Source organism: Chelonia mydas, chromosome 9, assembly GCF_015237465.2.
Source record: "Chelonia mydas isolate rCheMyd1 chromosome 9, rCheMyd1.pri.v2, whole genome shotgun sequence".
In the NCBI taxonomy this organism is placed as follows: Eukaryota; Metazoa; Chordata; order Testudines; family Cheloniidae; genus Chelonia; species Chelonia mydas.
The window spans coordinates 71,911,411-71,937,486 of NC_057855.1; the positions used below are offsets into that span (position 1 = coordinate 71,911,411).

Genomic DNA, 26,076 nt, shown 5'->3' on the forward strand with positions numbered 1-26,076 from the left:
ACTGGCTTGCTATTTAAATTTTGGCACTAACTTCTCTAAGCTTCAGTTTTCCAATCTGTTAAATGGAAGCAATGCCATTACTTCACTTCATAGGAGTATTCTGAGGCAAAATGAAGTAGAATTCACACACTGTGCTCTTAAAGACAAACAGCGAGGACTAGAATTAGATCTCCTCATTCCCAGTCATTCTTCTAGACCTGGGGCTGTTGGATTTTTTTTGTTTTTACACATTACAGCTCTATTTACCACACAAAGTTGACAATCCCTGTTCTAGCGTGTTTGCAAGTATACCACCAGTAGGTATGTGGAGTTTATATTCAAATACCAACACTTCATTGAGAATTGGCATTCCCTTAATGACTTTGGTGAAGCTTAGTGATTGTAAATATGAATCTGAATATGGAGGCTTTGGTATATTATGGCCATCCTGTGTCTACAAGGTTCTGTTTGGTAATATACAGATAATGAGTAATTTAAATATTTCTTGTTTCAAGAGCACTTATCAGACATCAGAAACAATTCTGTATTACTAGTTGTGCTATTAAACTTCACTGTATGGCATTCTCTAATTCCACACAACCCCCACCTACAAGAAGTTTAAGTTTTAAAAGCATCCTTGATGCGGTTTGTAGGAGAAAGGCAATGAGATACGGACAAAAATTCACAGTACCGAAGAATATTCAGTATCTCGTCCCCATAGCCAACTGCAACCGACATAGCATTTTATGGTATTATATAGTCAAGATTTGAATAAATCTGTGTGCAATAAATGTATTCTTTTATTAGGTTTATCCCTTAATCAAATATTCATTTATGTTGGCTTCATTCTATTAAAAAATGAAATTACACAAAGGTGAGCAACTCTGTAGATTTACAGTAGTTTAAAGCTTAATCTCATTCTCTAGGGGTAATATTGACAATATAAAAAGTGCATAAATGATATTCCCTAACACTGAAAAATGCTTATGAGCCCCCTGTGCATTTTATACTGTTTTACAACCTACAGTGAAATGCATGACTCGCTTAATAAGCAAGACCTTTAGAAAGCTTCCCCCCACCTCCTGCAATGTATAACGTAAGTAAAGATCTCACAGTTCCTATGTGAGCCATAGCCTGTCTTAATTATTGTAATTTTCCTGTAGGATTATGTTTTCTTTCCTAACAGAGTGGTCATTTGAAGGTATGTGTATTTCTCTTTTTTCCACAACGTAATTGTTTAATCATTTTGAAGGCTTAATTTATAATAAACGGAACAAAATCTATAGGTAGTAGTTACCATTTCCATATATTTTCAAATTTCATACTTAATTTTAGGATGTAGCTATTCAGGCCTGTCTGTAAAGGCCTATACTCTAAGAATTTAGGTGTATTCTTATCACTTAGCTAGTTATAGAGGTATAAAAGAAAAAGAAAGAATCAAAATCACTGTCTGCTGGTGTAAGGTCCTTCTCTTACTGTGACAGTCTGAGGCCCTGTCCCTAGGCTAAGGCCTTTGGCTAAGCAACAGAGGCAGCCATAAGCTGGGAAGCGACTGGTCACCTCCTCACATTCCAAACTAGTCACATTGAAATAAGGTGCTATTGGGCTGTTAGGAATACAATCCTGTCCTGATACTGCCTATCACCTCCAGAGAAAGGGAAGTGCCTAGAAAATGTAAAAGGAAACTTAGTTTGATAGCATCCTGTCTGGCAAGAACTCACTTATCAATAGCTGGGATGTGAAATCCTCACTTCTGTATTGTTTTGTCATTATAGTTCCCACTTCGCTATTGTTTGTCTGTATAATCTCCGTCTGGTTCTGTGATTGTTCCTGTCTGCTGTATAATTAATTTTGCTGGGTGTAAACTAATTAAGGTGGTGGGATATAATTGGTTACATAATCATGTTACAATATGTTAGGATTGGTTAGTTAAATTTCAGGAAAATGATTGGTTAAGGTACAGCTAAGCAGAACTCAAGTTTTACTATATAGTCTGCAGTCACTCAGGAAGTGGGTGTGTGGTGGGGGAAATGGGAACAGGGGTGGGGAAATTGGAATCATGTTTTGCTAAAGGGGGAAATGGGAACAGGGAATGGGGTGGGGAAATTGGAATCATGTTTGGCTAAGGGCAGGAATGGGAACAGGGACACAGGGGTAAGGCTCTGTGGTGTCAGAGCTGGGAAGGGGGACACTAAGGAAGGAAACTGGAATCATGCTTGCTGGAAGTTCACCCCAATAAACAACGAATTGTTTGCACCTTTGGACTTTGGGTATTGTTGCTCTCTGTTCATGCGAGAAGGACCAGGGAAGTAAGTGGGTGAAGGAATAAGCCCCCTAACAATTTATCCCTCTTTTTTCTGCAAGCCCATTTCTTCTGGTCTGTCTCCTTCCCCCATCCCCAAATAAGTGTGCGAAGTCTGACATTTTCAGCCTACTATTCTTGACAGTGCTCCTTTAAGAAAAATGAGGGAGGCAAACAAGCACAGAATCACCTTCCTATCAAACACTTTTCTCTGCAGTTTTTTTAATGAAAAACTGTATTTTTCTTATTAACAGAGGACGTGTCCCTTTTCTGTTTCCCTAACCCCACTGCTGTTGTGGTTTGCACATCCTTGTGCAGAGGGCTGGCAACCTGTACCTAAAATGTGATTTTTTTAAATGAGTTACAAAAGTCAAGGGCAAGTCGACCATACATTGAATACAAGATACGCAGGTGTTGGACTACAAATGCCCATTTGAACACACAGCAAGACAGTGTTGTAGTTAGCACTGAGGCAAGATTCAAGCCTCCTGAAGCTTCATCTCTGAAAAAATTCAGTTTTTTTCCCTAGTTCTCCATAAAGTAAAAAACAAAACAAAACAAAACCAACTCTCTCTTTCACCCACACCCAAAAAATGTTCCATATGAAATGTCCAATTAACATGCAGGTTAAGAGTAGTGGTATAGTTATTTTAAAACCACTGTATTTATATTTTACTCTAAAGAGTTCTTTAATAATGTATGAGAATTATAAACTCCTAGCTGGTGACTAGCAAACAAGCTGCTTTGGTTTAGAAGTCTCATGAGATGCATATAGCTTTTGCTATCCTTATATCAAGTGTAGGCTTAATTTCTGATGCTTTTGTTACAATACATGGAAGAGATCATCTGACACTTTAATAATTGAACCATTACAGTATTTTTTTTCAGAAAAATTATTCTTGTAACATTACAAAATTAAGTAGTACAAATTAACCACTGGAATCCTTACTCATCCATGATAGCCAAGGCTGAAAACACCAGTGGATCCACTGACTTTCTAAAAGGAGTTCTTGGCGTGGGGGGAGGTGCTTGGACTAATTTAGCAGAACAGAGGGGTATCATGTGTCTGCCTGGGGAAGCTACCACTATGTCGGGGGTCTCACAAAACAAAAAGTTCTGTTGAACACAAAGGAAATGACAGACACACTAATTTTTTTTAACTCTACTCACAGTTTAAGGAACCCTGCAGAAACTACCAATGCAACCAGAGTGAGAAGACTACTTTATGGGAACAGGCATGAATGAGACAAGGCAGGATATATATAGAAGAGATAAAATGAGGCTTGGGCAGGAGGGGGAAGATATTTGAGAGCCTGCTGGGCAGCAGGAAAAATATTACGGCTCTATTAAATGAAGAGGCAAGGTGCCAGTCTCAAAGTGCCGGATCCGATTCCCTCGTTCCCCCTCCCCCCCCCCCGACACACACACACACACACACACACACACACACTCTTTCAGGGCTTGGCCTGTTCTTACTGAAGCTCTGGCATTGACTTCAGTGGGAGTAGGACTATGGAACTCAGTCCCACAAGGTGTTGAACTTCTCTCTTATGAGAAGCTGAGTACCTCAACCACCACTGAATGCAACAGTGTAGGATGCACCTGGAGGCAGAACTTGGTACAGTGACAAAGTGTTGGACTAAACTGATTTTTTTTTTTAAACTGGGCTGGTTTCTGTTTGTCACAGAGGCTGGATTTTACAATTGTCTTTGATACATTGGGATACTAAAAAGGTAACTGTTGGGTTCCAGCAGATTTATGAATAAATAATAGATGGCAAAATAAATTCTAAAGTTAAATAGTCCTTTATCTTTGCCAAATGTGTAAAGAAGCAAAAAGTTATTGATGTTTATTGACAGTCCTCTTGTTAAATATAGTCCTGGCTTTTTCAAAAACAAAAATTACAGTAGCATTGTGTCACCTTCCCTTGTATTTTATGGTGTGTTTCTCAATATATTTTATTAAATTACAGAAAGGTCAGGTCGCCAATAGTGTCATCTGTCTACTGAAATGTGGGGCCTTCATACTTTGTGTGTTGTTTCACCTCGTATTAATCTGTTTATAAAAAAATAAGATAATGCTCTTTGATGATTGTATCAATATCCCCAACAATGAAATACAGTCATACAAAAGTTAACTAAGGTATAAACATGCAAAAGGAGAAGTCTCCCTGCGATCATAAAATCATGTTATTTTCTGTTCAGCAGTTCATGTTACTGCTGTTCATGCTAATTAATTAAAGGAGCTGTTGCTGTAATGCGCAAACAGGGAATCTGAGAAACTGAGAGGGCTTTTAGGTCTCTGAGTGAAGTTAAGTCAATCTGGGTGCGGGCAATCAAATGTAATGAAATCACTTGTCAGTGCTAAGCTTGCAAAAACTGTGAAGTTTGACTAGGGAGTAAAAGGATTATAATTAGATTTCCAATAGGATAATAACTAAATGGCAGAAAGCAGTAAAGAGAAAATATTACTTTGTTAGCTAATGGGGCTGCTGTTCAGTTTTAGTTTTTATCAGCACACTTGTAGTTGTGCTAATTTAATTTGCTTTTATCAGCAAAAATGCACTACTCAAATGGTACTTGAATGTCATTTGCAAAAATCATTGATCTGAAGGTACACTTAATGACACCCAGTATGTTTGTTTTATGTGAAACGGAGATTGGTTGATAAAAAGGTTGACGTGCTATCTTTCTGGCCCACAAGTAAGTTATGGAAAGAGGAATGGAACGGTATTTGTGTGCGTTCATCGCCCTTTCCTTCACCATTCACCGACGCAGTGGGCGTCACCGCAAGAGCAACTATTACTTTTTTAATTTGTCAGCTGAAAAGATTTATCCATCTTAAGCCATACTCGGCTGATAGACTAAACATTTAGGAGGATTGTGGGTATAATTATTGAGAAAGTTACATATATGGATTGGACTACAGAGAATTCTTTCCTGGGTATCTGGCTGGTGAATCTTGCCCACATGCTCAGGGTTTAGCTGATTGCCATATTTGGGGTTGGGAAGGAATTTTCCTCCAGGGCAGATTGGAAGAGGCCCTGGAGGTTTTTCGCCTTCCTCTGTAGCATGGGGCACAGCTCACTTGCTGGAGGATTCTCTGCACCTTGAAGTCTTTAAACCGTGATTTGAGGACTTCAATAGCTCAGACATAGGTGAGAGTTTTTTTGCAGGAGTGGGTGGGCGAGATTCTGTGGCCTGCGTTGTGCAGGAGGTCAGACTAGATGGTCATAATGGTTCCTTCTGACCTTAATATCTATGAATCTATGACTATCGGGACAAAATTACAGATCAATTAACATAGAGAAAAGGAACCAACTAAACTGAAAAGATTTATAATGCATATCAGAATCCTAGTACATGAACAGCTTGCATTAATAAAATCATTTTAAGAAATGAGCATAAAATATGATGTGACTTAATTACTGTGAAAGGTGGTCATGCAATATTTCTGTAATTGTCCTTTAAACCTTCTTAAGGAGATACTGGCAGTGGAACTAATTGAATTTCAAAGGAAAAGCACTGTGTGAATGATAGATTTCTGTCCAACAGAGCTATTGACAACAGAAAAAGACCAGGAGTACTTGTGGCACCTTAGAGACCAACAAATTTATTTGAGCATAAGCTTTCGTGAGCTACAGCACACTTCATTGAAAGCTTATGCTCAAATAAATTTGTTAGTCTCTAAGGTGCCACAAGTACTCCTTTTCTTTTTGCGAATACAGACTAACACGGCTGCTACTCAGAAAAAGAAAAGCCTTCACTGATGCCAGAGATTTTTTGCTATGAGCTGTAGATATTTTTTGGAAATAGCTTTGTATTAGGGATGCATGAATTGTTACCCCTACAAACAAAGCAAGAAAATGAAGATGGTGATAGAGAATATATTTAAATTGTTAAAGACTAAAGGGCAGTTTTAGCTGCCAAGTTTTGTAAAACTGTAATCAAAAGAAAATGGAAAAAGATAATACAGTATCAACATAGAGTAAAAGGATATGGGACACAGAGCTACATAGCAGAATTGCAGTGAAAGCCAAAACAAACCTTAATACTGTATTAGCTAGAGAGGGCTTCGTAATAGCCATTTTACAAGCTCATTGTGGATTTGTAAGAGTACTATCTAAGCTTTATGTATGAACAGAATTGTCTGGAAAGGCTCTAGGGCAGTCATTTGTTACTAGTGATATACTATGTTTAAGAGGAGTTCTGGTAATATTTCTACTCTTATTTTGCTGCATGAGGGAAAGAAAAACTTTTTTTGTGCTTGGACCTAACCTTCTGTTAGAGCTGAAATTGTGGTTCTGTGGTGCTGTTAATACTAGACGTGTGCACCAACATACAAAAAGATTCTTGGACTCCAGCATTTGCAAAATTCCAAAATAATTCTAGCAGGACATTTAGCTTCATCAATGTTAACCACTATGCTTATGAAGAATGGAATTTTATATAATTTTGTGGACCCATTTTAAATAATAAAAGAACATTAACCTGAACAATATCAGATGAAGACAATGATTTGCCCAATTAAGAATTTCTGACAGATTTACAACTAAAATATACAGAGTCCTATTTTATGCAGTCATTTTTATATTTATAGGGGAGCACCAAACTGGGGAATGCTCAATCTAGCCCCTGAACATCCAGACTCCCTCTCTCAAATTTGATCATTTAGGACCGGGGTGCACAAACTTTTTGGCCTGAGGGCCACATTGGGGTTTGGAAATTGTATGGCGGGCCATGAATACTCACGAAATTGGGAGTAGGGGTGCGGGCTCCAGCTGGGGGGGTGCAGGAGGGGGCTCCAGGCTGGGACCAAGGGGTTTGGAGGGTGGGAGGGGGATCAGGGCTGGGGCAGGCTGTTGGGGCATGGGGGGGTGTGAGGGCTCTGGGCCGGGGATGAGGGGTTTGGGGTACAAGAGGAGGCTCTGGGCTGGGATTGAGGGGTTTGGAGGGTGGGAGGGGGATCAGGACGGGGATTGGGGCACTGGTGGGGGCTCAGGGGTGCAGGCTTCAGGCAGCGCTTACCACAAGCAGCTCCTGAAAGCATGTCCACCCTCTGGCTCTTATCAGGAGGCACAGCCAGGCGGCTCTGCATGCTGTCCCGTCCGCAGGTGCCACCCCTGCAGCTCCAATTGGCTAGGAAACACAGCCAATAGGAGCTGCAGAGGTGGTGCTTGTGGACGGGACAGCGTGCAGAGCCGCCTGGCCATGCCTCCGCATACTACGTAGGAGCCAGAGGGGGGTCATGCCAGCTGCTTCCTGGGAGCTGCGTGGAGCGGGACAAGCCCCCGACCCCACTCCCCGGTGGGAGCTGAGGGCCAGATGTGGCCTGCGGGCCATAGTTTGCCCACCCCTGATTTAGGGCCTGATCCAAAGTGAACTAGCCCCTCCTATTTGAAAATGTTTGCTTTTTCTTCAATTAAATATGGAAATTTACTTCCTTTTTTGATAGGATTCAATCACAACTTTGGTTCATACCTCCATTGTGTGAACAACAATGATGTTAGTGCTTTGGGGCTTCATAAAGACGATTTAAGTATATGTTTAGTTTGCTAAATTTGAGTGGAAAGAGTCCAACTATTTGTTTATTTCTGAATATTACTTCATCTAACTTCCAAATTTCAATGCTTCCAGCAAAACTGTAATCATTTATGTGTAATTATGATTTTTCCACATTTAGTAGGTTACTGAGATTATCATTAGAAATACAAAACTAATAATCAAAATGTCAATGAAATCCTTTTAAAGAATATTATAGGCAGAACTGGTAGCACTGGCTATTATTAAGGTTGCATGACACTTTCCATTAGAAGACCCAGAAAAGTTGCTTTGCCAAGCTTTAACCGTTTCGGCTGAAATTTTCCATGTTGGATGTTTGCCTCAGAACGTGTTTGTCAGAGAAAATGTCACCCAAAATCATTACACCATTTCCAAGAGCAAGGCTAGGAAAAATTCATTCTTTTGCCTATTATTTGGGTAACTTTTTATGTGAATAGCTCTAGAATTCTGATACTTTGCAACAGACTTGAAATTCAACAGGGGATGACCTTTGTGTCAGGGATATGCAATGGGATCAGAAACGGACTGATAAGGGTGGGGGAGAGAAACTGAGGGTATGTCTATAGTGCATCTGGGAGTGTGCCTCCCAACTCGGGTAAAGGACGCCGTCTAGTTCTGCTCTGGTATGCTAAGAACAGAAGTGTAGATGTTGTGTAGAAGCCTGTCTGAGCTCAGGTGACTGCACAGTGCCACAACATCCATACTATTATTTTTAGCACACTAGCTTAAGCAGAGCTGGCATGTGTCTGTCTACCCAAGTTCAGAAGAATGGTCCCAGCTGCAGTGTAGACATACCATGAGAGGGAAAACACACTGTGTGTGCAAGCCAATATGCGTGTACAGATAAAATATCTATAGACACTATTCTGTGTAATAATTTTGGCATTTGTGCTTAGCTATATTTGCACTTCTAATGATGATTTTAAATATATATGGTATGTATATATTTGTGTACACAACCCTCTGATTTACATGAGGGTAAACAGAGAGACTAAAACTATCTCAAAAGATGTGAATTCTAAAAGGCATGTAAAATCACAAGGATATTACACCTTTTGGATTAAACCTACATACGTGCTAGTTTGGCAGTTAAGTATGAGATCTGCTTACACTATATTAAAAATAATTTAATACTGCACATCTAAATTTACTGTGTTTTTTAAATTGTTTTCTAGATTAAACAAAAAATGAACTAACAGACTGTTCTGCAATTTCTGCATTTGTCATCAGGCATGAAAAATTAGACCAAGCTGATGCTGCAATGAATCTCATTTCTCTGGAATACCACAAATTATAGATTTTTAAATAACAGCGTGAAGTATACTGCACCTTGCATTGCTGCACTGTCATGTTGAGTTCCATTGTGTTCTATTTCCATGTCTGGGATTCCAGCATCTGAAAAATGTGACACTTAAGATTAATGTCTTTGTCTTTCCTTGATGCAGCTTTAGAAAAATACTTATTGCAAACCAGGATGATCTTTAACTTACACTAGTCCTGCATAAAACATTGGCATTTCACAGAATTTCCAGTAGTAAATTGTTTACCAAATGTGAAAAAGTACTTCCAGTCTTATAGTGAATTATTTTTAACATACTGCACATATTCTCTGGTGATTCTCAGCATATGTTATTAATATGTCAATGAAATTCTCTTTTGGAGTACTGGTGCTATCTCTCGCATCAAAAAAATGGAAATTAAGATGTGGAAAATACTAAACTAAATTGCCCCATCCTAGCAGCGTACTTGCACAGCAAAATTGTAGATAGGGCAGCCAATGCCGTTGAGAGTGTCAAATGGTATGATTTGAAGCCATTGTACACTGTTACCTCCTTGCCCTAATTTTATGTCATGATAATGTCTTTAAAATATCCCCCTAAAGAATACTAGCAGTATATCATATATATGTTATAGTTATTTAAATGTTTTTTCTCAAGCTTGTATTAACCTCTACTGTGTGTGTGTATGTATGTGTATATATATATATATACAGACACACACTCACACGCACTTCAAGCAGAAATTGTATAAGATTTCTTTCTAAGTCTTTTCTAAGACTGCTTTAGGTCCCAAAGCAAAATTATATATGTTTAATAATTTGAAATGTGAAGCACTTCCAAATCTCTGAAAGGAAACTCCCACCAAACTGATTGCACTCTTATTCCCAAGTTAGGAGCGATGTTCTAACGATGTAACACACACACATATACACGTCTGAACCATAGTTTAATGCTGATAATGTCTTTGTATGCAGTGTTTGTGGGTGCTTTGGGGCTCAAACACCCAGGAGTGTTGGGATAACAGATGCCACTATACCACTCAATGCCATCAAGGATTAACATGAGGAGTATGTGATTGGAATTCATGCCCTCCCCCATCCTGTGGAAACATCTGCTTTCCCTTTATAATACAGCACTTAGAAACTTCGGCAGAGCCCATTTAAAAGGGACCTGTAAATATAGTTTAAGGAGTCATACAATTTTAGAATGTTGTGCTAAATGCCCCAATAACTATTCTGCTAGTTTAAAACTTACCTTTATTTTTAACTCCTTTAGGTCTGTAACATCCAGACTTGCCAGTACTTGTTTGGTATTATGGACCAGCATGCACTCAGCTGGTCACATCACAACCACCACTAAACCCTCATTAGGGACCAGTGCAGCGCTACACAAGAAGGTAAATTCCATACTTGTACAGTATTGCAAAGTTTTTAATATTTTTATCATATATATAGAATAATATTTACCAAAAAAAAAAATCACAAATGACTGTAGCCAAATGGGCTTTCCTTACCCATACGGGCATTTGTATGGGTCCAGTGTCACCAGCAGAGTGCATGCTGGTGCATTGCACAGAGAGAGAGTCACTGGGTCTGAATGTCATGGATCTGAAGGAATAAATAAGAACAAAGGCTGTGTTTTAAACTCGCAATAACGTGAATGTCCTCCTTTCCTAATTATCTGGGGGCATTCAGCACATATTTCTAAAGGGTTTTATTAGCCTTTTAAAATATATGCTGTTTGTTCATAAAACAACAAAATCATCTGTAACTAACACTAGTATCTGTTACAGGGACAGACCATCAGAGTTAATGTAAAAAAAAAAAAAATTCCTCACAAATCACCCTTCAAATTTTATGGGCATAAAACTGTATCTGCAATTAAATTGTGGTGTTGGGTGCTAATGAGCTACCTGATTTGCCAGTGAAATCAGATTAACATCTAAATACAAAAAGAAAAGGAGGACCTGTGGCACCTTAGAGACTAACAAATTTATTTGAACATAAGCTTTCGTGAGCTACAGCTCACTTCAAGCATTTGTGCTTCTTGCAGGTGTTAACGTATAGACATCTACCTGATTGCAAATTAAGAAGTTGTCTAAATGTCTAAAGGAGCACAATTAATTGTAGATTTAACTATATGCTGATAAAATTAGTGGAGTATTGACAACCCTGACATGATTTTCAGAAATGCTGAGCATCTACAAATTCCAGTGAAGTCAATGGGAGCTGCAGATCCTTGGCACCTCTGAAAAAAATCAAGCAAATGGATCTTAGGTTATATAAAGATTCAATTTATCCAACACAGTCATCACTTGACTGGCTGTGTAAACCTTTTGCTACAGAATCTGAAACTAAGTGAAAACTAGCTAGTTTCCGTTTCAAACACAGAAACAGAAGTGCTAATTTTTGTTCAGATCTCTTTAGATTCAATATTTTTTAATATCACTTGATAGAACTTTTTGTCCTTTGTTATTCACACATTTCTGGCAATTGTGTGGTTTTGTTTTACAATACTTGAGATGGCTGTGAACCTAAACAGTCACGAAGATTTACACAATGTAGGGCTTGTCTACACTGGCACTTTACAGCGCTGCAACTTTATCCCTCAGGGTGTGAAAAACCACCCCCATGAGCGCTGCAAGTTTCAGCGCTGTAACGTGCCAGTATAGACAGTGCACCAGTGCTGGAAGCGCGTTCCTAGCTATGCCCCTCGTGGAGGTGGGTGTTTTAGAGCGCTGGGAAAGCTCTCTCGCAGTGCTCTGCTGCAACCACACAAGCCACGTTAAAGCACTGCCATGGCAGCGCTTTCATGTTGCCAGTGTAGACAAGCCTGTAGTAAGCTTAATAAGTCTTCAGTTTGAACAAGTTCATAATGAGTTTGAACAAGCTGAACTTTTAGAAGGAAATTCAATAGTCACGAAACTGAATCTGCACAGATGGGAAAGTCACAGAACCTCATGCAAACTCAAACCAACAAGTTTCAGAGTAGCAGCCGTGTTAGTCTGTATTCGCGAAAAGAAAAGGAGTACTTGTGGCACCTTAGAGACTAACCAAAAGCTTATGCTCAAATAAATTGGTTAGTCTCTAAGGTGCCACAAGTACTCCTTCAAACCAACAAGTTTCTCACAGCCCCAGCCATCACTGTAACAGGTTTCTAGGGTAATAATGTGTAGTATGTCTTGGCATTCCTGCATTATTTGTATGTCTGCCCTCCTCTCTCTTTCTAGATCTAGACTTACTTATTTTTTCTTGTTTAATTCATGACCCAGAGTACTTGACGACTTAAATTTGGTTTTTAATTATTTCTGGACAAGGCTTGTGTTTAAAAACTAGACTGTTTTTTGCATCTCTAGTGCTATTTTATATTTTCCAGCTAATTAGAACTGATAAACATAATTCTAACTTAATTGTCAAAGTCCAACTAAAACATTACCATTTAACATCCTGAGACCATCACCCGACGTGGCCTGTTTAAGTGCCTGTTCCACTTGTTCTCTCCTCTTTGATTCAAACTCCAGGGCTTCCTGCAATTTTCTCTTTGCTTTTTTCTCTTTCTTCAAGCGCTTTTGAATTGTGGCTGGAAAATAAATGTAGTGCAAAGACTTCATTAAATAGTTCTAAGTAAACTCTAAATAATGCTTTCATAACAAAGATACTCAGCAGCTGACATTCAAGCTCTGTGGAGCCAGGAGAGGAAAATACCAGAAATGGGTCTGTTACAAAAATTATAGCTCCATATCCAAAATGTGAAAATGTTTGGCTCATAAAATTTTAAATGTCCTAATCCTGCTATCCTCAATGAGAGAGAGCAGTCCCATTGATGTCACTATACCACTCAGTGTAGGCAGAATCAGGCTGAGGGATCAGCAGTGAAATTTGGACTAGTTTTGGATTTGCATTTCACGAAGTCTGAGGGAGTTTGGACTTGGAGTTTTGTTTTACACCCAGTCTAATAAAAATGTAATTTCCTAGCAATGACTTAAGTATCTAGTCTTCCATTCCAACTCTTCCCTTCATCATTGAGAATATTAGACCCATCTTCCCCAGTGACTGTTTGCTTTCTACATACAATTCCAATTATATTAGTAATCTCTGCAAAGCATGTGTCAGATGCTGGGACCAGTGATATTCATATAGACATACCAGAGCATTTATTTACTACTTTGACATCCAGTGGTATTTTCCAGTATTAAAAGGAAATGGAATTTGCTATGTTTGAATTCCCAGGTACCATAAAATCTGGAATGATCAATAATATAAATACTATTATTGAGTTGGGGTGAAACCTTATTGAAGCTGGTGGGCACGATAGTGTCCTTCATTCACAATAAATGTAAGAAGCAGTCAGACTCATTTTGGAATAAAATGTCTGAAACTGCAGGTGCCATGGCCACTTGCAAGGCCAGTCAAAGCTATGTGGATGGAGGTATTGCACTGGGAACTGAATGCAAATGCAGAGGGTTCGGTATTGTTTGGTGGAGGTGTCTGTATTTGTAAGCAGAAGCAGCCCAAGATAGGCAGAGAAGGAGAAAGCAAAGAGACAATCAGAACAGTAGCAGGAGCATACTTCTGAGATAAAGCCCAGAGAAAGAGCTTTTTGGGCACAGTGTTAAATGGAAAGGCTTGGAACTGTCAGTAAAGAGACTGCCTCCTGCTGTTTGATTCTTACTGTGTTCAGGAAAACAGGCCTTTGTACATTATTTGTATTTAAATAACAAAACAAATCACGATTGCATCGAAGAAATATCTGATTCTGTCATCAATTTCTCCTCCTAACAGAAACAACCACCACACCCAGAATGTTGGTCAAACACTCGGGTCAAAATAGGTAAAAGTATTATAAGAATAATACCTAGCTCTTAAATACTACTTTCTCATCAGTAGATATCAAAGCACTTCACAAAGGAGTTATGTATTATTATCCCTGTTGAACAGATGGGAAAACTGGGGCACAAAGAAGTGCAGTGACTTGCCCAAGGTCACCCAGAAGATCAGTGGCAGAGCTATCCATTGGAATGCCATTTTCTTTAAAGAGCTCAAAAAATGAAAATGCTTTTCCTGAAACTGCTTCAGGACCCTTTATAAAAGTTGGGAAGATTAAGACCTAGATTCAGCTACCCTGCTTCAAGATGAGTTCAGTCTTACTCTGCATGAAGTCCTATTGTTTCATTGGGGGGCCGGCTTGTAAAGAACAGTGCTACATGCCTTGAGGAAGGGTGAATCAGTCCCTCAAATATTAACTGAGAGCATTAAATGAGAAAGACAGGCAGGATGGAGGAGGGGATGCTATTTTATATATTAAGAATATATACTTGTTTTGAGGTCCAGCAATAGGTGAGAGACAGAACAATTGAAGGTCTCTTGGTAAAGATAGAAGGGGTAAAAAAAAATAGGGGTAATGTCACAGTAAGGGTCTACTGTAGACTATCCAGTCAGGAAGGTGTTGGATAAGGAATAACAGAAATACCCAAAACACAAGACCTGATAGTAATGGTGGACTTTAACTACCCAGACATCAGTTGGGAAAGAAATATGGCAAAACACAAAATTTGCAATAAGTTCCTGGAAGGTATCGGGGGAAACTTTTTGTTTCAGAAAGTGCAGGAAGTACCCAGAGGGACAGCCGTTTTAGGCTTGAGTCTGAGCAGCAGGGAGAAATTGGGAGCAAATACGAAGATGGAGGGCAATTTGGGTGATCGTGACTCTGAAATGATAAATTTCATGATTCTAAGGAAAGGAAGGAGTGAGAGCAGGAGAATAAGGACAATGGACTTCAAAAAACAGAAAACAAATTCGGAGAACTGATAGGTTAGGTCCCATGGGAAGGAAATCTAAGGGGAAAAGGAGTTCAGGAGGACTGGCAGATTCTTAAGAGATATTAAAGGCACATCTGAAAACTGTCTCAATGCGAAGAATAGTAAGTAAGAGTTCAATATGGCTCCCTCGGGTGCCCTTTAATGACCTCAAAATGACCTTGGCAAATAGGTCTGAAATCAACAAAATGAATTTCAGTAAAGAAAAGTGCTGTTGGAAGGAAAAATCAAATGCACAACTACAAAATGGTGAATAACTGGTTAGGTGGTAGTACTGCTGAAAAGGATCGGGGGTTATCACAAATTGAATATGAGTCAACAGTGTGATGCAGTTGTGAAAAAGGCTAATATGCTAGGGTGCATTAAAAGGAGTGTCATTTATAAGACATGGGAAGTCGTCATCCCACTCTACTCAGCACTGGTGAGGCCTCATCGGGAGTACTGTGTCCAATGCTGGGCGCCACACTTTAAGGAAGATGAGGACAAACTGGAGAGAGTACAGAGAAGAGCACCAAAAATTATAAAAAGTTTAGAAAACCTGACCTATGAGCAAAGGTTAAAAAACCTGGACATGTTCAGTATTGAGAAGAGAACCTGTTAAGTCTATAGATACAGTATGTTAAGGGCTGTTAGAAAGAGGACGGTGATGTTCACCAGGTCCACTGAAGGTAGGACAAGAAGTAATGGGCTTAATCTGCAGCAAGGGAAATTTAGGGAAAATGTTCTAGCTATAAAGGTAGTTAAACATTGGAATAGGCTTCCAATGGAATCCCCATAATTGTAGGGTTTTTTAAGAACAGATTGGACAACCGCCTGTCAGAAATGATCAAGGTATAGTCCTGCTTCAGCACAGGCGGTTGGACTTGATGGCTTCTCGAGGCCCCTTCCCACCCTACATTTCTATGATTCATTGTCTTGACCCCTTTCCGTCTTCACCTTCTGCATACTGTAAAGAAAGGGAAATTGGAGTGTCACATGGTTCAGCTGGGTGCTTGTCCCATTCCCTATTGCTGCTACTGGGCAATGGGAGTGGCGCGAGGCCAGGGGATTAGTTGTCACATGGTTGATGGAAGAGGGGAAAGAGAGATACAGTCTGCTTCCCATGCATGGTAGCCATTGCAAGGTCCATGTTTCATCTCTAACGTACCCACCTTTTAATGAGGATGCTGGATCTCTGGGGTCTATACTGGTTGTCAGTTTTGGGGTCTGGAAGTGACTTTTCCCATATGGTGAAATTGACACAAAGCTGTATGGGTTTTTCATGTATTCAGGAGGTCTGTTTAGGGATGGGGGATGTTGAATTACAATTATCATAACTTCGATGGGTTCAGAAGGGTATAAATGAGGGCCCTAAATCCATTGAGCTGCTTGGCCATTAGTTCTGGACACACATGGCATGGCAAAGGGGGTATACCTCCATGTCTTCTGCATATTTTGGCTCCCCTCATCTCTCCTACCTCCAGCATGAAGGTGGGTCAGGATCCTAGAACTGAAGATGCATAGTTTTCACACTCACCCCAGATTTACAGTACATAAGGGCCACCAGTGTCCATTGGTTCATGCTGGACCACCCTATCAGGTAGTTTGGGGTGGTTACCCCAGTCAGGTAATAAAGTCACGGCCTCTACATTTAACCATATTACGGTGTCTGTGGCTCACTGTTTCCATGTTCGTATCAATTGTTCGCTGCAAGTACTTTACCCAGCTCTCTCTAGTGATCTAGTTAGAGGACAGCCAAAACCAGCTTCTTTACGTGCTCAAGTAGTCTCCACTGAAATAACTGGCATACTCAAAGTCAAGCAGCTCAGACTGCACTGAAAAGACCTTTCAACTAATTTCATACTACATTTAAAACTGAAGTTATAGTTCAGATCATTTCAGATGATATACTGCCAATCTCCATCTATCTGGTCTAAGGCTGCAATGGAAGGACTTCAGTGCTTTTTAAATATTTTAAAATGTAATAAAAAAACTTCCTTAATGTGTAGAGGGAGTGGTTCTATTCTCACGTAGATTGTAAAGCTGTGGCAGCTGTACGAAGGTATTTAATTCTGTTTATTTTCAGATACAGCAGCACATTGAGACTACCAAAGCCTGATTCATTTTCAATCTTCCAATATGCATACAGGAGCAAATCCTGCCGCCTTAGCCCATTCAGCCATAGAGGTTCCTGCCTGCAGCAAAAGTGCTGCAGTTCCACTACAAAATGGGGAGGGGGACATGATGCTGGGAATTTCAGCAATCTCTGTGCACTCTTTTGTGTAACAAAGTCCAGGTCCATTGGAGCTCTTTCTGCACTGATGGAGATGGTCTGGGAGAGGAACAAAACCAAGGCTGATGCATCAGTGATGAAACTCAGTCCCATGCTGGAGGCCACCAAAGTCTATACATCACTTAAGTCTCATGTAAGGATTGTGATGGTTTAAATGAAGCTTAAGGGATGCACAGATTCTGTGCTGGCCCTTTACATAGGGGGTGAATTTCACCTTATGAGATTTCTTTCCTTTGGATTGTGGGGGTACAACAAATTGCAGGTCCTCTGCAATTTAATTATCTCTGGAGAGTTTTCTCTCCATTCACTTCTGACTCCTAGAGGGTAGAATTTTGATATAATCCATGGATGGTATTTTAGCATGTTCACTATAACTTCTACTCATTTTATATTGCCCTTTAATGTAGATGCTGAACTTTGAACAAGTCTGCTCTCTTTGCAATACCACAGTGAAAAATGTTACACTTAAGATGCCATACTATAAAACTAACACAATCATGGTGCTGTTGTGATTATGATTCATGTTACCGCCTTACAAGACCCAGTTTAAGAGCTATATCATGTTTCCCTCCATGGTATGACAGGAGAATTAGTAAGGTTATTTCCTTCTGATCTCAGGAAAAGACAGTTTTGGATAAGCATTTTCTCCTCCCAACTGATCCATGGTGTGGCACTGGAGTCATCTGCAAATGAAGCTGACTAGCCTCCCTATTAGTGTAATAATTATCCCCAAAAGGATGGGCTAGCTCAGAGAGAAGATGATGAAAGAAATTCTGGTGTAAACACATTTTAGAAATGTACTTTCCTTGTGACTCTTTCGCAAAATAAGACTGCTCCTCACTGGTGAAGATAATAGCTGGAAACACAGAATAAATTAAAGCTGCCAAATCAAGAATTCAAGTTAAGAACCCACAGATGGACTGGTAATAATACATGTGAAAGCCATGGAACTGAATCAGCTCTCAATAAGGGGAGCTGCCAAAATATTTTGTGGCCAGTTATCCTCTAGGAAACAGTCCTACAGTCAGTTTTTTCCTATCTGCCTGAAGAAAAACTTGTTTACATAAAAACTTAAATCTTTCTTTAACAGTGTTTGTCCACTACTGCATTATGCTAATCTATGATTGCTAGCTAAGCCCAAGTCACCAGCTGCTCAGAGCAGGCAAAACATATCTAAAGTCCATTCTTCATTCACTTACCTCTGCTTTGCAGCTCAGCTGTAAGTTGCCTTTCTAAGCTCTCTCTCAGTTCTCTCTCTCTACAAAGTTCCATCTTTAACTCTTTCTTTTCCTGTTGTATCTGTTTTTCCTGGACTCGTGCGTTGTCCACAGCTACTTTCAGTAGACCCTGAAAGCACACACATACATCAGCCTTGTGAAAAATGACATTTAATCTCAATGGTAGCATAAAACATCATCATTTGATCCTATGTGTGTGAGAGAATAGAAAATATTATGACAGGAAACTTGTATACTTTTGCACACAACTGAGGAGATTAGGCAGCTATATCATATTCTATATTCTATGAGAAACTTTGGGATGTGGACTCATTCAAAATAGCTTTTCCAAATTGATCCCATTGAGGTTTTTTATCACACAAAAATGAAACTTAAGTAAAAGACATATGAGGACTCAAGAAACACAAACACAGAGAAATTGCATATATGTATACGCATGTTCTGTCCAATCAGGGGGGAAAAAACCCGAAGAGAGACATATTACTGCTGTTCTGAAAAGTTTAACTCTTGCACTGCATTTTAAACAAACTATCAAGTGTAGATAGCATTCTTCGGTTTGCTTCAAAAAAATCTCATTAAAATAGATCTGATTTTACAGATTATTCTGAATCCATAGGAATATGATTTTGTAGAATGTATGAATTACTAAATAAATGGGAATGCTGCATGTTCATTCTTTATGAGTTAATTTATCATTATGTATCTCTGGTCCCGATAATTTACCTGAATGTTGGTTAATAGAGTTTCTACTGATGATAAACCGTCAGCAAAAAGAAATGGTGCAGGGAACCCAGGAGGCAAGGTCTGTCCAGCCAGTTGGACTTTATCTAAGGTTGGTTTCATTACTGGAATAGCAATTTGGACCTCTTCTGTAAAGACATATTAGAAAGCAACATTAGAAAGTTAATATATTGGCAATGGCAACCTTCTTATACAGGAAGGTGACTGAAATGTTAAAAGGCCAGGACTTAATTCACCTTGAAATCAACTCATAACTATTATAGCAAAATTGGCATTGTTTGTCTTACGGCAACAAGGATTGTGATTATGGTAAGGCTGAAAAATAGAACAAGTTAAAGAAAAATCATGCTGAGCAGCCTGGAGGAGGTGCACAAATATTGTTATACCCCAGATGTCAGTATATTACAGAATTATAGCTCTGTTACTCAGGTCACTAGATCTGAACGGTTTATCAGAGAACAATGAAAAATAGGGTTTTTCTGTGACAACCAAAGAAATCCTCTATAGTCAGGGAATTTATCATTTCTCCTTCCCTTTAATTTTCTCCTCCCAGAGTCAACAGTATAATCAACTCAGTTATTCCCTCTTGCCTGGATGACACTGAGTCTCAGTTGTAGGTGAAATGTCAGTGCAGATTTTCCTACAGAGTATCTTGCTATTGTCATCCTTTTTGGTGTTCAGCATTAGCTAAACATGTTTTGAGTATTTTTGGTGAGTTGTTTCATCTAGGGTAAAAAGAGAAAGGGTGTATTCTGAAGTAAGTCAGGCACTGGAAAGGGGCAGTAACATGATAGAGTAGGAGGAATCCCTGCTCCTGCAATTTACAATAGGTAGCCAAACTGGTGTGCCTTTTATAAATTGCAGGATCCTGGCCCAATATCGTATTCCCTGTTTGACAGACAACACATTGCCCCTCCATGATGTAAAAAATTAATCTCCAGAAAAGCAACATCATTTAAAAATATTTTTCACCAATCTGTCTGAGCCCAAACCTTTTTTTTTTTTATGAATTAACACTGTCACTAATGAATATTGCAGAGCAGTAGTTTTCAACCTGTGGTCTGTAGTCCTCTCAGGGTCCACAGCCTATGTCTAAGATTTCCAAAGGGATCTGCACCGCCATTCAAAAATTTTTAGGAATCCACAAATGAATAACATTTGAAAACCCCTGTTGCAGAGCAATAAGTGACATATTACCTCTTTTTAAACCCTCCTCTACACATACTGGCTTTAAGTATCAAGCTTACTGCTGAAACCTATAGAACAAAAATCTTCAGTCAGTTATTTTACATCAGGTGTTGTGTTGTACGTTCTTTGAATCTGCAATGTCTAGAAATATATCTCTGTAGTGTTCCTGTGGAATCCATGAAACATCCCTTTAATTCCTTTGGCAGTTGCAGAAGTTATAAGAACATCTTCACAGCAATTGCTTTTTAGTAAAGCTTGAAACTAATATATTGATCATAAATTCATGATGCATGTGTTTTCTAAAGGCAATTGCACAACCAATCCTGAGAGTTTCATTTGTCAAGTGCCTTGGTCATATTAATTCTAAGATTTACAATTAGATCAGATCACATTTACAGGGCTTTCCCCCCACCATTTAAAAAAAAAATCCAGAGGGAATCAGTACATTGGTTACAAATACTATGACAGAAATTAACCTGCAGGTCTTTACATTGGTAATATTATATAGCTTGAAAAACAAATTCCTTAGGCATCTCTTGAACAAGCTAACGTGTTACGTTTCTGAAATACATTTGCTGACAACTAACCCAGGAGTGCTAGGAGTCTTCCTGTATTTGTTGAAATCTATGTTAGGGAGTATTTTGTCTTCACTGTGTGAGAGCATTAAATGGAACATCTTCACAACGATGCCTCAAGTATTAATAATAACAAAAGCCTACAACATATTCACATCTTTGTAGAAGCTGGATTTATGTCATATAAATTATCTATTTTTAAACAACTGTGGTTACATATTCAGACCACTGCGTTCTTACTGATTCAAAGACTATATACCGTTTCTCCTGTTTAAATATTTTATATAAGAAGTAGAAATCTTAAAATTAATTGATTAGCTGTTGCATATGATATTACACAGAAATGACGTTTATGCTACAGAGTTAAGGCAGACTAAACAAAAGTGGCATCTCAAAAGGAGAGCAATACATAAAGTATGCATAACAGAAAACTGTAACAGCTTTAAAATATCTAGAAATCTCTCCTACTTGGAGATGAAAGTAATACTATTAAATTGGCTGAAAGGAAAATTACTATTGACTGTGAAGACAGGTTTCATGGTCTATGGTTTGTAATGTTGCTATACAGTAGATTGAAGTTTCAAAATAGTATTACTCTTCTTTAAAGAGATAGACACAGCTAAATTAGGTGCTGCTTGCTGCAGTGAGGATCAAATGCAAAAAGAATCATATTTCATCAGACCTAGTCAACACCAGGAAAATAAATAGAAATATAAGAGGTATGCAGGCAATGATTCATTTTGATAATCTGGCCCAAGAGAGACACATAGAGACAGCACACAGATCTAAGCTTCTACCAAAAGACAAATAGGACACAGAGGGTGGGAATTGGGATGACAGTGTAGCAGAGGTCACATCGATTTTCAGCAGCAGTTTTCACACAGATGAGATAACCCTGGACTCTATTTGGCCCATTGTTCATATCCTACCTGTCCCACAAGCAATAAATTTCCTAGTCCCAGAAAAAGTGCAGTAAAGAAGAAGGATTCTACTTATGACTCCTTATGATTAAGTTTTTGTGCTAACCAAACATGCTTTGCAGACCAAGGTCACATTGCATGTTAAAGTCTGTAATAGCTGAAAACTAGTAGAAGCATATTATGTTTTAGCGTATATGGGTGGAAACTGTCAAACCATTCATCATTTTTTTCTGATTGAAATCACACGCTGCAAAGATGAATGATAAATGCATTAGAAATCTATTTCAATCTTGTAATAGGTCTTCACATCTGAATGGTGTCTACATTTTGTGCACAGCCTGAATAAGTGCACACAAAGGCAGAAATTTATTAGCGAGGCTTGGGAAATCCTAATTGACAAAGTAATTAAAAAGTGGGCAAGTGCTGGAAGCATATTTTGTGGGTTAAATAAGTACATCTTTTTATAGTAAAAGGAGAAAAGGTTTTGACTGAAACATTTTGAATTTAAAGCCCACTAGAACTGTACATATTAAAAGCAGCATTCATACATATAAAACAATAGAATAAACAAGAAATACAACTGGGTACACTACTATCTAACCAAGGACACAAAACCTTTCCATTTATTGAGGCAAAGTGAAGCCTGCTTTTATTGAGCCTGTTTGTTAAACCTGGCACACTTTGTAATAGCATTCAGGAGTCCATTTAGAGGGCAAGTCTTTTTATTTTAATTTCTAGCTTGGGGCTGTGCTGACTAGACATAAAGGAGGGCAAGAATTATATTTGCAGAAAAGAAATATACAGTAAATACCAAGAATGAATTGAATGCTACTCCTGAAAATTACATTTTAGATGGCTAAAAAATTTTCTGTAGATCCAACAGACCACTGTAGTTCATCTTCTGGCTCACCAGTCTCTTGCCCAGTCCTCATTGCAAAGTGAAACTCCAGCCTATGGACTAAAAATCAGGACTGGGAATAGGTGCTATGTGACCAGTCTCCAACCTGACAGTGCAGTGCACTACCAATAGGCTAGTCAGTATTTTTATTAAAGAAGAAACCTGCTAGTTAAGCACATTCTTTTAACTCTGTGTGATATGCACCTCACACACTTGATAGACCACGAGTATGAAAACAATCTAGTTCCCTTCTATTCACATCCTAAAACATTATTTATAAGCCCACCAAGCTGACACCCGTTGCTCCTGATTGGCTAACGTCTACACACATCTGATTAATTTTGTTATTCTATCTCCCCAAGCCAAGCAGCTAAAGTGAGAGCCTCAAAGGGTTTACAATTGAAGCGAGGCGACAAACGTGGGTCTGGGTTGGGGAGGCATGGTAAAAAAAATTACTTGTGTAGGGCTTAGCCCTAGGTTGTCAGAACTAGCACAAATGTAATCAGTTGGGAAACTCTACCAGCAACATTGGGGCTGACGCAGCTGCACTAGCCCAGAAGACTATGTGTGACCATAAGCACCCCCTTGATGCCAAGTGGCAGAGGGCCCACCATACATTAACTCATATCAGGTCTGACACACACAACACACAGTTGTCATAATATTTATCTAAAAGCAGCCATATAAGGGATCATACATAAACTGGTGATACACTGGGGCTGACAAATCATTGTGTGATGTATGCATGGGTAGTCTAGTGAGAGGGTTTTTTTTTTTTTAATATGTGTGTGCTGTAAATATGGTCTTAAAAAACCCTGTGTTTGGGAGGCAGAGCACGCAGGAAGCCTGACAAACCAATATGGATTTCCAGTCTGACCAGTTTGGTTACAGACAGAGGATAATGAATGTATATTTACATACATATAAGGTAACCAATATCATCAAGCAAACAAGCGGAGGAAACAACTTAGTAAACATGCCAGGGGACATAGTCTGCACCTCAGGATACCTTCCTGGCTCTCACGGTGGAGACAATTGAGTGTGGGTAACATAAGGGGAGGAAAAAAAGCCTTTTTTTAGTTATCCACCATGTAGGGTGCAGCACCTTATGAGTCTGTGAAAGTTGGAGCCTCTTGGCCTGAAAGGAAGGAGCAGCTGGTAACTAGCTTAAGTGAGAAACTGTTGTAGCAAAGATATAACTTCCTAGACTTAAGTTTTAGTCCCTAGCGTTTGTAACCATGCCAGTCTCTTTTTCTCTTGCTTCGTATCACTTCAATTTCTGGTCTTTATTAATAATGCTATGTAGGCAATGTGCCCTGCTTGTGATGGACAAAGACTTCTCAAAGGTTGTCAAGAAGAAATTAAGAATAATCATGATAATGATAACTCTTTGTATATTTTTTCTCCAAGTGATGAAGTGGTGGAAACGACATCCTTACAAGAAAGCTGTAGATAGTTGTGGTGTTCTTTGAATGGGGGACGGGATTGAAGATATAGTTACAAATACTATGTAGCTCCAATGTGTCCTTAGTAAGCCATGGGATCCGTTTCCACTGTGGAACAGATAGTAAAGAAGATGTGTTTATTTCAAACATGCATGGAATATATATGAAGTCTGCAAAGACAGTTAAATGACTTAACCGCTCTGCAAACCCTCATTGCTTCTCTGCCAGGAGGTGAGCAGTTCTTTTCATCAATGAGAAAAGTGATGCCGCCTCCTAACCTGGCACAAGTCAGAGAAATTTACTGCTTTAAGCATATGATTCAGGTGCCAAATTTAAAGTAACTCCTCTTTTTTTTCTTTCTTAATTACACTCCCTGAATGCAGAAGCTCAATGAGGGCACTTGGGGTGCAGCTGATTATTCCAGTACACCAGCTTTAAATCGAACTTGGGTCCATTTAAAAAAGGGCTCTATATCACTTTATGTCACAATAGTGTTTTTCACTAGTGCACTTTACAATAAAAACCCCCCTCACTTTAACCATAAAACTTAACCATTATGTGTGAATTTTCTGGATGCCCTAAAAGCTTTGGAAGCTAGCATAAAACAGTAAAGCCAGCTATCCTCCACATCACCTTATTCAGTTCTCTTGTGCTTTTCATCCACTCACTCTAAAAAATCAATTTATTTTGTTTTGAAGAAGTGTTGAATAAAACCTTGTAATTGTTTTCAGCACATCCAGGGGAAAACGTAGATCACTTCTATAACACTTGAAGCAATCTGAAGGCTTAAGAAAAGCAGACTATTTGCAGTAGTAAATAAAAGAGAGAAAATAGTGTAAGCAATGCATATACTGCCCTTTCTATAGAGCTGTTTTCAGGAGTTATGAGGGTACATTTACCAGGAGGATTTTATAAAGTAGGCACTTAGGAAGTATTTCAAAGGAAATACGAGTCAGAGATAGCCCTGGAATGGAAAACTTGACTAGAATAGGTTGAAATAACAATTTGCAATTTGTCTTTAGCTGTACACTCTTTAACCAGGGACACATGGATAATTATACAGATTTGACATTTACATCAATGGGCTCTCATTAGTGACACTGAACATTATACCTATTTATAGTTGCACATATTTAAAATATACTTGGCACTTACAGTAAAAATGCAGGGGGTTTATTAATTTAAAGCTTAACAAGGAAAGAATCAAAGTTAGATGATATTTATTTTGCAATATTGAATAAGAAACTGAGGAACAATGCATACTGTTTGCTGGTGTCAAGCCTGGGAAATGGCCTTGCGAGGTCACCTTGAGTGTAAAACTCGACATGCAGGGTTTAATAAAAATAAACTTCAAAAAAATCCCATCACCACCTGGGTACGGTCCTGTTCTTTAACAAAACTCCTAAGTACAAATAAATTTTACTCATACAATAGCCACTTCCTATAAAATACTTACCAAACAATATATTAAATAATATCCTACTATTTACTTTCATATTTAGGTTCTAATAGGAATTATGCAGCTTTTGTAATTTGGATGCTGAGTTTTGAACTGATGTTACCTTAATGGACCTTTACAAAGCAGTCCTTAATCAGACATGAAAACTCAAGTACTATCAAACTTTATTTGCCAAATGACAACTTTCTGAAGCTTTATTAAAATAACAGGCACCCGCTAGTAATATTAACCTTGCCACTCCCCCACACAAATATACAATTATTATTTCTAGTGACCAACTACAAAAGCAAGGATTTGAACTATGCTGTAAAAGCCAAGAACACTTTTAATACAAAGCTTTCCAAAGATCTCCCCATTGTGGATCAGAGGGATGCAAAGCAAGAGGGGAAAAAAAAACTCTGGT

The 26,076-nt window shown here is 38.8% G+C and overlaps 1 protein-coding gene and 1 long non-coding RNA gene across 6 annotated transcripts in view; one reads left to right on the forward strand and one right to left on the reverse strand.

Moving 5' to 3' along the window:
- Positions 1-26,076, forward strand: part of LOC122461604 — a 621,770-nt gene that overhangs the window by 590,660 nt on the left and 5,034 nt on the right. For both annotated transcript variants that reach the window (XR_006283608.1, XR_006283609.1), the window contains one exon: positions 10,398-10,518. This is a non-coding gene — a long non-coding RNA (uncharacterized LOC122461604). The remainder of the gene's footprint in view (positions 1-10,397; positions 10,519-26,076) is intronic.
- Positions 1-26,076, reverse strand: part of DACH2 (dachshund family transcription factor 2) — a 474,848-nt gene that overhangs the window by 5,155 nt on the left and 443,617 nt on the right. For all 4 annotated transcript variants that reach the window (XM_037909073.2, XM_037909074.2, XM_037909071.2 and 1 more), the window contains 4 exons: positions 19,171-19,316; positions 18,409-18,556; positions 12,558-12,701; positions 9,172-9,237 (listed from right to left, as the gene is read on the reverse strand). In XM_037909073.2, the coding sequence (XP_037765001.1) occupies positions 9,172-9,237; positions 12,558-12,701; positions 18,409-18,556; positions 19,171-19,316 (504 nt within the window). The remainder of the gene's footprint in view (positions 1-9,171; positions 9,238-12,557; positions 12,702-18,408; positions 18,557-19,170; positions 19,317-26,076) is intronic.